Here is a 12,459-nt window from a genome sequence, read left to right as displayed (position 1 = left end):
GCACAGCCTCAGTAGTTGTGGCGCACGGTCTTAGTTGCTCCGCAGCCTGTGGGATCTTCCCGGACCAGGGATCAAACCCCTGTCCCCTACATTGGCAGGTGGATTCTTAACCACTGTGCCACCAGGGAAGTCCCTACCCTACCTTTTTTTATGGTAAAGTATTTCAAAGAAAAATCCCAGCGCTCATGTCATCTTACCCCAGCATTCTTCAGTATGGAAGCCAAAAAAAGATATTGCCTGTAACCAAGATATGCCTATTTAGCTGACTTGTGTTGGTAAATGGAGATGATCTTTAATTTTCTCTGACAATTGCATCTCAGTCTTTATGTTTTCTTTCCTCACCCAAGATAAAAACGAACTGTGCTCAATTCACTGTGTAGCCTTGGACTCACCTCTGATAAACATAAGCTCTATATATGCAGAAGCTTTATAGAATAATGATTGAATGTATGGGCTTTGTGTCAGTGGGTTTGGTTTAGAATCCCTGATCCACCTCTTCCTTAGTGTGAATCCTTGAAAAAAATTACCTCTTTAATCCTCAATTTTCTCATGTATAAAAATGATTCAATGCCTGTGTCACAAGCACATAAAGCTCTTATTAACTCAGTACCTAACACTTAGTAAACACTAAATAAACTGCAGCTTTCGATATTGGTTGAGGTGGAGGTGATGGCATACTCAGCTCTGCATGAAAATAAATGTTTCAAGTGAGAATTTGCCTTCCAGAAACAGGTGTTCATTCACATGAATCTTCCATGTAGATCTATGTGCTTTGTTCTCACATTTCAGTCCATGCTGTTTTTCAGTCTTTTCCCCTGACTTTCACTGTTCATAAAACAAAATCCAGTGGCAGCTCCCTGAAAAGTTCCCTTTTGGCTTGTTGAGAGTTTAGTTTAATTGCATTCCTTGAACCTGTTTTAGATTTTGATAGACGAGTAAATGATAACAAGACGGCTGCAGAGGAGGCACTAAGGAGAATCCCTGCCATCAACCAGACTATAATCGAAGCCAATGAAAAGACCAGGGAAGCACAGCTGGCTCTGGGCAATGCTGCCGCAGATGCCACCGAGGCCAAGAACAAGGCCCACGAGGCGGAGAGGATCGCCAGCGCTGTCCAAAAGGTGTGCTCTCCCCTCTTGTCCGAAACGAAGCCTTTGCTCATCTATTCTCTAGTCATTTTCCGGTTTCTTTCCAGACCCCCAAAAGCTCTTGCAAATTTTTTCCTCAACTCCAGTAAAGTTATATTAAACCATCCTTGTCGTTCTTTTTTTTTTACTAGGCATTAGAGCAGGTAACCACATTGATTGAAGAGGGAGAGTCATTGAAAGGGTCCTTTACTCTAAAATTTCTGCCGTGTCTCAGTGGCAGGGTCTGAGTTGTTGAGGAGGGGAGTTGGCTTCAGTGACGCATCAAGCTCCTGCCCACAAAAAATCAGATTCTTTCTAAGTAAACACAATTCCTTGACATGAACAATTGATATTTTTTCCATCTTATATACAGTGCCAAGTCAGTACAGTTTTTAAGACCCCCTTTCAAGCATATTGCCATATCTAAGACCCACCTATTTAGAATTTTTGAAGTTACCAGTGCTAGGATTCTTTCTACTCATCTTAAAGAATAATTTCTCTAGGCTGGCTTTCTCCTACTTAAAGATAAATCTGTTTTATTTAAAGGAGAAATTGGAGTTGATTCTAAACTTATGTGTTTGAAAATCACACACATTTTTTAGTTTCTTGGATTAATTATATTTTATAAAATATATTTCAGAATTACGGACTTTTTGTACATTATGATGAACTGCCAAGTATCAATAGAATAAGGCTAGCTTTGAATAGAAAATTATCCAAGCGAAAGAGTCTAATCAGTACAATGTGGTGGCAAGTATACACCATTTAAATGTTGCAACTATGTGACCCCAACTGAAAATGGCAACGATAGAACAGGAATTTTTATTAACAGGATTAAACTAGAGGATACAAATTAAAGTGCTTTATAAAATATAAAATGTTATGTTAGGTGGTAATGTTATTTTTTCATTAAATTTGTAGCCCAACTAAACGTGATTCAACATATAGTACAAATTATTGCCCTGTTCTTTCTGGATCATATTTTTGAACCATTTTACAGATTATAAAAGGAGTGGCAGCCTACTTTAGAAAAAGGAAAACTTTTTTTCATTAGGAATTGTTTACTTTGTGCCTAGAATGCTACCAGCACCAAGGCAGAAGCTGAGAGGACTTTTGCAGAAGTTACAGATCTGGATAACGAGGTGAATAATATGTTGAAACAGCTACAGGAAGCAGAAAAGGAGCTGAAGAAAAAACAAGATGATGCTGACCAGGATATGATGATGGCAGGGATGGTAAGTGATTTTGGCAAATGTTTGCTAATGGGCAGAAAGTGAAGGGTGTTTAATAATAAAGATCCCTAACTTGTTGAGAAGAGTCTTTTTCATATTGACTTCTGTTTTTAATTGTGTTTTCTGGTCAAGAATCGGGTTAGTAACTTACATAGAAGACAAAGAATTTGGATCTTCTGCCAGATTGTTGCACAATAGTTCCTTCCCAAAGCTACTCTCAGTTAAAAGAAAAACACTGTTTTACACATTTGAGGTTTTAGGACATTTAAAAGTATGTCTTTATATTTTTGTATGGGTAAATCATAGGTGGTATAAAATCAAAAAAGAACAAAAGGCATGCAATGAAAAGTTAATTTCCGTCCTCCTCTTATTCTCCCAGCAACTTGCTGCCTAAAGACAAAGACCAGTTTCTTGTGTAAAAGGACATTTTTGAAGATGACAAAACATATCAAACTTACATCCAATTTGATTTTCCACTTTTTGTGATGATGTGTATACATAGCCCTGTTTGTAACAAAATTGACTTGTGAATGCATGGCCCAACAAAGGACTAGGTTCTGTTTTGTGCTGTATTTTGCTTCTGAAAGACATTGATGGAGTCACAGTGGAAATATTCCTTTACAGTTCAATCTGATTATAACCACAGTAATGATAGACATGAACTTGTTTAATTGTGGACCTTCAGTGCAAGGAAGGGACCCTTCTTCCACTCCTGCTATAGATCACACCCTTCACTGTAGATCATTTTCACCTTCGGATGGAAAGAAGAACTACTAAGCCTGTTAATCTAGGTAAAGAAGTCCCTAGGGAAGTGATAACAGGAAGCATCGCTGTGCAAATACCTTATTTTACTATGCATTTTTTTGTTGTTTTGAATTGTCCTCATTTTCTATAGCAAGGTATGGCTCAAGTGGAAATTCCCATATAGTAAAAATGTGTATATTTCATACGTGCTGAGGGTCTCTGGATTTTATGTTTTAATACAGTTATAGAAACATTAGATTTAGAGCCTGTTGAAGGAAAGGAAAAGATATCTATTCTCTATAAGCTTCAAAAAAGGGTATGAATTCAATTAAAAGGGTAGAAAGAAGATCCATCTTTTGTTCCTTTTGGTAAGTAACTTCTAAGGAGCACAAGGCACCCTCATATATACTATGCCATTTATATTTAAGTATCAATCCTGAAAGGCCAACATTGCATCAGTATTATTGCAGTCCGTAACCTGTTTTTTAAGGGAAAGAGTGAAGGCTCACAGTTGTTCTTGGAAGAGGAGGCTGCAGAAAGCAGGTTAAATGTAATGGTATGGCCATAGCAGAGTCCTTTACAGCTCTGCTAGAACGCTCGCAGACAGCCTGGCAAGGTGCAGTGAGAATGGCTGCAGTTTGAACAGAGGTTAATCGTTTATTTGTGAAGGTTTTTTCCGTTGCTTTCTTTTTCTTTTTAAAATTTTCACATTGTTTCTATCCAAAACTTTTGTATTCTCTTGACCCAAAAAAGCTAGGAAAAGCAGTTCTGTGGTAGGAAGCTCAAAGCTACTCATGTATATCCTGACCAGATTTATTTGTGAGAGCATCTGTTTTCTGATACTTAGACACTTCCTCTTCCATTGCCATTTCCTGTGACTCATGCACAAATGTATTTGTTCAGGTTTCATGGAATTTTCCCCAATATATTTACCTTTGGTTGATTTTTTAAATGTAAATTGTATTTCCCCAGTTTGTATGTGTGTATTTGTATGACTGCATGGGGAGAGGGAGTTTTAGAAGAATGTCACTTAATTATGAAAAATTTCTGAGAATAGGACATTTCTGACAATCAAGTCTCTAAGATCATCCCAGAAGGCATGTTTTGGTTCTAAAACGGTAGTTTTTATACTCGTCCTTAAAAAGTAACTTGTTTCTGCTTGATGGGTTTTATTATGAATACACCTCCATGTGTTCCTGAGTGAGAAAGTGAGAAAAGGAGGTAACCTTGATCTTTGAAAGACAGATACAGTCATTGTAGGCATACTGACTGCCTCCTCATGACTATGAAGTGAATTAAAAATAGCCACACCCTCAACATGAAGATATGACCAAAAAAGAACATCTCCACAGTAGGAGCTAATAGTTTCACGAGTTAGAAGAAGGGAAACCATCTGAAAATTAGATTTGTTGACTCACTGGGGAAAAGATACTTCAAGAAGATAAAAATGTATCATCAAGACTACTGTATCATTTATCCTTTTTTCCCTGTACAGGCTTCACAGGCTGCTCAGGAAGCTGAGATCAATGCCAGAAAGGCCAAAAACTCTGTCACCAGCCTCCTCAACCTTATTAATGACCTCCTGGAGCAGCTGGGTAAGTAACCATAGAGTCTTGTTAGGCAGCCTTTGAATTCTTGGTACTGTTCTTGGGATCTGAGATAGTTGACTCAAAAGTAGATACTACAGTGCAAAGACCGTATGAACTGAATCGTGACTTTAAGTTGTATTAATTCAACATGTACTTGCTAGGTCCTTCCATGGAATCTGACTCAGTATTGGAATCTGACCGTGGTCTGAGGACTTAATAAAATTTTGAAGATATGCTTCCAGCTAGGGTGGCTCATTTATGGTCAAGGTTTATGTTACAATCGAACAGTGATTATTCTTAGTTCATCCTGCTGGCAGAATGTCTTTAAAGGATTTAAAGTGAAGGATTTCAATGGCAGAATAAAAGAACACTTTAAAGGATAATCGATTAAAGGCTAATTGGATGAGGTGACAGTTTTTATGCCAAAAGAGAGAATGCTTTCTTTTTGAAGGAAATATAAGCATATTAAAATGTTCCTTTAATCCAGTTTGATACAGGGAGCAGGCCTCATTATAGGGCAGATGTACTTTTGTCACCAGCCTCTATTATAAAGTTGTAATACTCTAGCCAGTACAGCGTTGTAAGCAAGGCACTCTATTTTAATGTGATAGCCTTTAAAGTTTGGTTTTGGTCAGTGTTTTGTTTTGTGGGGGGTTTTTTTGGGAGGTGTGTGTGATATTTTTATCTGTCTCAATTTTCAAGAATAATAAATCATGTGCCAGTAGATGGACTTTAAAATGAAAGTAAGCTGGAAGAGGCAGGTTTTGTGACAGAAAAGGTTGTATTTTAAAGTTAGTCAGACTTGGGTTGGAATCTTTGCTTTGTGGCCTGTAAGCTGTGCAAATTTGGGCAAATTACGTGACAGCTGAGAATCATTGATGTCAAATGATCTGGTGAGAATTTAATCAAGTTCAGTATGCATAAAGTGCTGGTCGTTGTGCAGCTGGCTGGCTGCTTTCATTTAATATAGAAGTAGTTCCTTTCAAAAGGACCTCTTTTTCTTGCTAATTTTATTTACTTATTTATTTATTCTTGCAGTACGTGGGCCTCTCACTGTTGTGGCCTCTGCCGTTGCGGAGCACAGGCTCCGGACGCGCAGGCTCAGCGGCCATGGCTCACGGGCCCAGCCGCTCCGCGGCACGTGGGATCTTCCCAGACCGGGGCTCGAACTCGTGTCCCTGCTTCGGCAGGCGGACTCCCAACCACTGGGCCACCAGGGAAGCCCTCTTGCTAATTTTAAAGCGAAGGTTTGGGGCTTCCCTGGTGGCGCAGTGGTTGAGAATCTGCCTGCTAATGCAGGGACACGAGTTCGAGCCCTGGTCTGGGAAGATCCCACGTGCCGCGGAGCAACTAGGCCCGTGAGCCACAACTACTGAGCCTGCGCGTCCGGAGCCTGTGCTCTGCAACAAGAGAGGCCACGCTAGTGAGAGGCCTGCACCCCGCGATGAAGAGCGGCCCCCGCTCACCGCATCTAGAGAAAGCCCTCGCACAGAAACGAAGACCCAACACAGCCAAAAATAAAAATAAATTAATTAATTTTTTAAAAAAGTGAAGCTTTGCTGAAATTATTTCAGCATTTCAACCCTTGCCATTTTCCATAGGAGGGCTCCAATAATAGTGTCTAACTCTTGCGAGCAGGACATGACTCCCAGAACAACCCGGTTTCCCTGGAATCGAACAGCTGAGGGCTTAGGGTTCTAGCGTAAAGATGTTTATGTTCATTAGAGGACACTAAAAAGACACAAGGATTACATATATAAACGTGGAAAAGGTATTACACGTTACCAGATGACCTTCAAAACCACAAGTGAGGCTTAAGGTCTAGGACATGGTTGTTATACATTTAGAAAACATTTCACAAAAACCGTCTTCTCAGGAAAAAAAATCCAGCCCCAATATTCATTATAAGCTCTGACCCATCCCTGCTAGATTAGGTCAGTGATTGTACCTGGTTTGCATTGTTAATGCCCTTGTATGACAGGCATCAAGTTCTCAGGCCACTTTTTCATGGCGACAGCTGCTGGGGCTGGGCTTCCTTTAGAAAAACGCTGGTGGGGATACTTGCGGAGTGATGTTATAATTCTCACTGAATGTGTCTGTCCTCTTCTGTGTCCTTTCTGACTCAACAGGGCAGCTGGACACAGTGGACCTGAACAAGCTAAATGAGATTGAAGGTACCCTGAACAAAGCCAAAGATGAAATGAAAGTCAGTGATCTAGACAGGAAAGTGTCTAACCTGGAGAATGAAGCCAGGAGGCAGGAGGCTGCCATCATGGACTATAACAGAGACATTGAGGAGATCCTGAAGGACATCCGCAACCTGGAAGACATCAAGAAGACCTTACCCTCCGGCTGCTTCAACACCCCGTCCATTGAAAAGCCCTAGCGTCTTCCTTTAGGGAGCCACTGTGAGGCCACAGAGTGCCTTAACACAAAGATTACATTTTTCAGACCCCCACTCTCTGCTGCTCTCCACCACTGTCCTTTTGAGCCAGGAAAAGTCACAAAGTTTAAAGAGAAGCAAATTAAACATCGTGAATCAGGAACAAAGGGTTTTATCTAATAAAGTCTCTCTTCCACTTAATGGTGGTCCCTTAGACCCACCTTTCCCTTCTGAGTCGCCTAAGGACGTGGCATCCTGCGTTGCTGTACAGTGGCTTAAACCCTTCGTGGGAACCGTTGTGGGCCAGGGCTGAGCCAGTAGCCCTCCCTTTCTCTCTGATGCCAACAGAACCTCCTCAGTCTCAGTACTCTTGTTTCTATGAAGGAGAAGTTTGGCTATTGACAGTAGCATTGTGATGGCCAGTATATCCAGTCTATAGGTAAAGAAAATGCATCCACATCTCCTGCCCCTCCTCCTTTTAAGCAAAAGGAAATACACATCCTGTGCCAAAGGTATTGGTCATTTAGAATGTCGAGAGCCATCATCTGTTGTTTTAGCTATTTTGAGTTTAGGACACTGAGCCATCCCACGGGTAAGGATGCAATGATTTATGACAGTCTCCAGGGCAATGTGAGACTGCAGAAGTGGCCGCACGTTTTCTCAGATGTTAATAACTGACTAGGAAGATAAACTGTTTTTCAGATCTTTGGGCAGCTGACAATTTAAATCTGGATGGGCAGCTTGCACTCACCAATAGACGTCTTCTATTCCTATAGATGGAATTTATGCAGAAGAAACAGGGATATGATAACCACTAAAGTTTTTTCCAAAATCACACTAATTCTTAGAGCTTTTTTAGAATATTAGTCTTGGAACTAGTGTTGTTACCTGGCAGAGAACGGGTGGTCCTTACGATCTTGACAAAACAAAAGAAAAGCCTCCTTGTCCTATAGTCTTTTCTAGCAAAGGGATAGAACTTAGATGCAACTTGTACTGTCAGGATCCCACATATCCATTTTTCTTCCATTGGGGAGAGATGAAACATTTGACCCTTAGCCTCAGTTTTCTCCTGATGTTCCCATCTTGTAGAACCCCTCAAAACACATTGTTTGCCAAATCCTGGTGACAAATACTTGCACTCAGTATTTCACACAGCTGCCAACACCGTCTCGTTCCTGCACTTTGTGATTTAAACCCACCTCTAAACCGTCCCTCTAAGCGTAGAGGGAAGACCCTTACATGGAGTTTCCTAGTGAGCTTCTCAACTTCTGACCCTCAGCTCTGTGGTTTTCTTCTAAGGTCACAGTGTGACGATTCTCTGCCACAAACCCCTTCCTCCTACCAACCCGCTTTCGAGATTCATATATAGCCTTTAACACTATGCAACTTTGTACTTTGCGTAGCAGGGGAAAGAAACTATTATCTGACACACTGGTGCTATTAATTATTTCAAATTTATATTTTTGTGTGAATGTTTTTTTGTTTATCATGATTATAGAGTAAGGAGTTTATGTAAATATACTTGGTCCTGTTTCTAGAATGGCACTGTCCGTTCACTTCTTCACTTCATTTTTCCTCTTCACCGGCACAACGTGTCTGTATACCTCCTTCCCTTCCACCTGCGGTTCTTTGGATTGGATTTGTTCCCTGTTGCTTTGCCCTTCGCCTTGTGTTTGCAGCATGTCCGTTTTCTGACATTCACATCCACCTGCTTTCCTCCACACACAGCCGCGATAAAGAGGTACCTCGAACCCTCTTCCGTTGCAGTCCTGGTGGTCCTCAACCACAGCACGATGTTGTTCTTAGTGGCTGCCCCAGAGCAGGAACGCCAGCTCCACAGGGAAGGATGGAATTAGGAAAGTCTGCTGAAGGGCATCTTTACCATCAGTGTGAGCCGAGCCAGGAGTGAGTGAGAAATGCCCTCTGGCAGCTGTTGGAGCTGGATGGGGTCATTTTTATAAGGGGTGCATAATTACTTGAGTGCCCGTAGTGCATCAGGGATCATGCTGCAGATAGATAGAGTGGGAGAGGTGGTCTGCCTTAGTTCTTCCCCTTTCCATCTCCTCCTTGCATCCCAGAGTTGACTTACTGGTGTTTTGACCTGGCATCCTCCTAAGCTTCCACTCCATTCTTCTTCTCAGGCCTCTTCTCCTATCGCAGGAGGCCTGGCTCTTTCTTGCCAAGTGTTCACATCAGTGTTTCCTAGCTAGTTCCTCTTTTTTAAGTGGCCACATCCTATGAGACATTTTGGTCAAGGTTTCAGGGAAAGGACTGAAGATAGACTGCTAAGGTAGTTTACCCTCTAGCCTGTGGGTCAGGTTCACTCCAGTAAGTCTTAGGCCACAGTGAAATTTTGGGGATTTGTTGTTGTTGTTTCTTTTCTCCTTTTCCATCTGTGTGGTATATTTTTAAACAGAATTTTATTTTTAAAATAAAAGTTCCTTATAAGGCAATACCTTAATTACACACCTGCAATATAGCCATTATTTTATTGTATAGTTCCAGTTATCTGTATTTTATGTAATAAAATCGACAGGATGGCTGCTGCAGAATGCTGGGTGTCACAGGGAACATACACAGCTGTTCCCTGGAATTTTCCCTCTTAATTCCAACCGTGGCCCTTTTCCATGTGCCTTCACTTTAGCTGTTTGCCTTAATCTCTACGGTCTTGCTCTCCAGGGTAGTAAATAAAATGCAACACTTGGCATTTTTTATGTTAAAAAAAAAACAGTATTTTATTTATAATAAAATCTGAATATTTGTAACCCTTTATACTTGGTGTGGCCTGAGTGTGGTACTGGGGATGTAAGATGTTTTAAAAGGTATGATGAAAAAAAAAGGTATGATGAAGGGGAAGCGTCTCGTAATGTATTCTTTGGGTTGTTTCTTTTCCTGAGAACAATCCAGTGTGTGAACGTGCGTGTGTGTGAGTATATAAATTTATTTATGTATATATTTATGTATTTTAACCCTTCCCAGATTGGAATACTTTGGTTGTGGTCCAGATGATGGCAAATTCTTCGTGTTAAGCTCTAGATAGTAAATGTTTTACGTTTTGCAGGCCATACAGTCTCTGTTACAACTGCTCTGTCTGCTGTTGTAGCAGGAAAGCAGCTGTGGACAGTCTGTAAACAAATGAACAGGGCTGTGGTCCAGTACAACTATTTACAGGAACAGGCCTGGGCTTGCGGGCTGGAGTTTGCCAGACCCCCTGGTGTAGTCTCCATATTTGATTAGTGACTACGGAGGACTATTTTCAAATTATTTGGGCTTTCTAAATTAGCAGATGTATGTAAAGAGTTGTCTTTCCACCTTTTAAATACACACATCTTCAGCTAAACTAAAGGTACTTTCGTACTTTTTTATACGATGAGAAACACTCTCAAACATAATGGAAGAAAAAGTAAGTAATGTGCTGGACCAGCAGGCCATCTGGAGGGCTGACCCAACTGGAGTAACTTAAGACCAGATGAAGATGTTTGGAACCACAGAGACAGCAGTAAGGCTTTGCTCTACTCTTTGGCTCTGTTTATAGCCCTGAGGCCCTGGGGATGACATGCCACCTTCCCAGTCATGTAAATCATTACAGCTGTAGGGCTTCCCTGGTGGCGCAGTGGTTGAGAGTCCGCCTGCCGATGCAGGGGACACGGGTTTGTGCCCCGGTCCGCGAAGATCCCACATGCCGCGGAGCGGCTGGGCCCGTGAGCCATGGCTGCTGAGCCTGTGCGTCCGGAGCCTGTGCTCCGCAACGGGAGAGGCCACAACGGTGAGAGGCCCGCGTACCGCAAAAACAAACACAATCGTTACAGCTGTGACACCTGTAAAGCAGAACCTGAACTCTTCTGTTTAGACTTCCTCGAAGAGAGCTTCAGAGGGCACTAGTTACTAGCTTTCTTACATACCGTGTTCTTAACCCATTTGTAGGCTATGATTCAGGTGCAAATATACCTCAATAGTTACTGTGTCAGAGTGATGAGTGGAATTTTAAAAATTTGTTCCTATTCCTTTTGTTATTTCAGAGTCAGCAATTTCTCTGAAGTTGGTATCAGCATAATCTGATTCAAAATATCTCCAAAGGTTTACCCCTTCAATAAGCATTCTAGCCCCTTAATAAATCTGAACTCACCAGACCCACTTCAGTTACGTTCAAAATAGAATGTCTGGAGAAGACAGGACTCCTGGTGCCCAGGAGAGTCATGAAGTAGAAAAGCAGGTGGCACCTTCCACCTAAGGTGAGGAAGGACCCACCCGAGGAAAGATCAGATCTCTTCAGGCCAGTAGTTTATGGGAACAGAAATGAGATGGCTGTGAATGTCAGGTAATTTTGCCTGTTCACACTAAGCAGGTTTAATGGAAAATATTAATAGTTGGAGTGAAAAATAACTTTCTGTAAGGAATCTATGTATCTCTCAGAGGCTGCACTCATTCAGGAGTCAACCAGAGTGCCTTCTATTTGTGTGGAGTCTCCTAGAATGATTTTACCTGGTCTATACCGCTCAATGAAATTCTAAGTAAAAATCGTATGCTTGAGAAAGGAAAATATTTAGCAGAAGACCAAAGAAAATCTCAAATAAGAATTCAAATAAGAGAAACCTTAACATTTCAAGTGTTAAGACCTCCATGTCTTGGCTTTAACTCTTCTCTGCCCAGAATGTGCTTGCTTTCCCTTCCCCAGTACAGGAAAACCTAAGGTCAAGGTGTTCCCTACTCTGTTGAAACTGGCCAGTCCTTTCTTTGTTCACCACCCCTCTCAGCCTGGTACTGGCTTCCGGCATGGCCCTTGGGCATGTGTTTATTGGTCCGGTGTGTCTCACCCACCTCTCCCTCCCTGCTCTCTCCTAACCTCTAAGATCAGGGTCTTGGCTACTCCCTTTCACATCCTCAGGGCTAGGAGGCAGACAGTGGTCACGTTGTCTTAAAGATGCGATCAAATCAACCTTTCTCATCCTGTTCTCCCACTCCTGTTACTTTTTCCCTGTTGTGAGCAGAGACGGAGGTTTATGGGTACTTGTTAATTTCTCTCTCTCTCTTTCTCTCTGTGTTTCTATCTCTCCCCCTCTCCTTCCAACAGCATTCTGTTCACTCAGCGCTCTTACCTAAGGATGGATTTGTAGAAAAATAACCAAAACCACTGTCTTTCACCAAATGGCATAGCACAGACCTCACTGGGCTATGCAGTCAGCAACCAGCTGGTGTGATGCGGTCTACAAGGCCTGGGCCTCTGCGCTCCCAGCCTCACACTAGCCGTTCCCAACGCTGTGTATGCGTTGTCTGCAAGTTTTACCCACAGCCCCTTCTGTAGGCATCTCTGGCTCCTGGCCCAAGTTATAATATTAATTCCCTTTCTTTTTCTCTAACTCCTGGGAATGGTCCCAGTAAATTTC

The 12,459-nt window shown here is 41.8% G+C and overlaps 1 protein-coding gene across 1 annotated transcript in view; it reads left to right on the top strand.

Annotated features, from left to right (window-relative positions):
• LAMC1 (laminin subunit gamma 1) overlaps positions 1–9,847 on the top strand; it is a 131,055-nt gene extending 121,208 nt beyond the window's left edge. The window contains exons 25-28 of the mRNA XM_060131948.1: positions 922–1,121; positions 2,204–2,362; positions 4,599–4,698; positions 6,822–9,847. Coding sequence (XP_059987931.1) covers positions 922–1,121; positions 2,204–2,362; positions 4,599–4,698; positions 6,822–7,078 — 716 coding nt within the window. The 3' untranslated portion in view covers positions 7,079–9,847. The remainder of the gene's footprint in view (positions 1–921; positions 1,122–2,203; positions 2,363–4,598; positions 4,699–6,821) is intronic.
• Positions 9,848–12,459: the final 2,612 nt, after the last annotated feature.

This window comes from Lagenorhynchus albirostris, chromosome 2 (genome assembly GCF_949774975.1).
Source record: "Lagenorhynchus albirostris chromosome 2, mLagAlb1.1, whole genome shotgun sequence".
Classification (NCBI taxonomy): Eukaryota; Metazoa; Chordata; class Mammalia; order Artiodactyla; family Delphinidae; genus Lagenorhynchus; species Lagenorhynchus albirostris.
The sequence above is the reverse complement of the archived record's forward strand: the minus strand, read 5'-3'. Positions and strand labels throughout refer to the sequence as shown.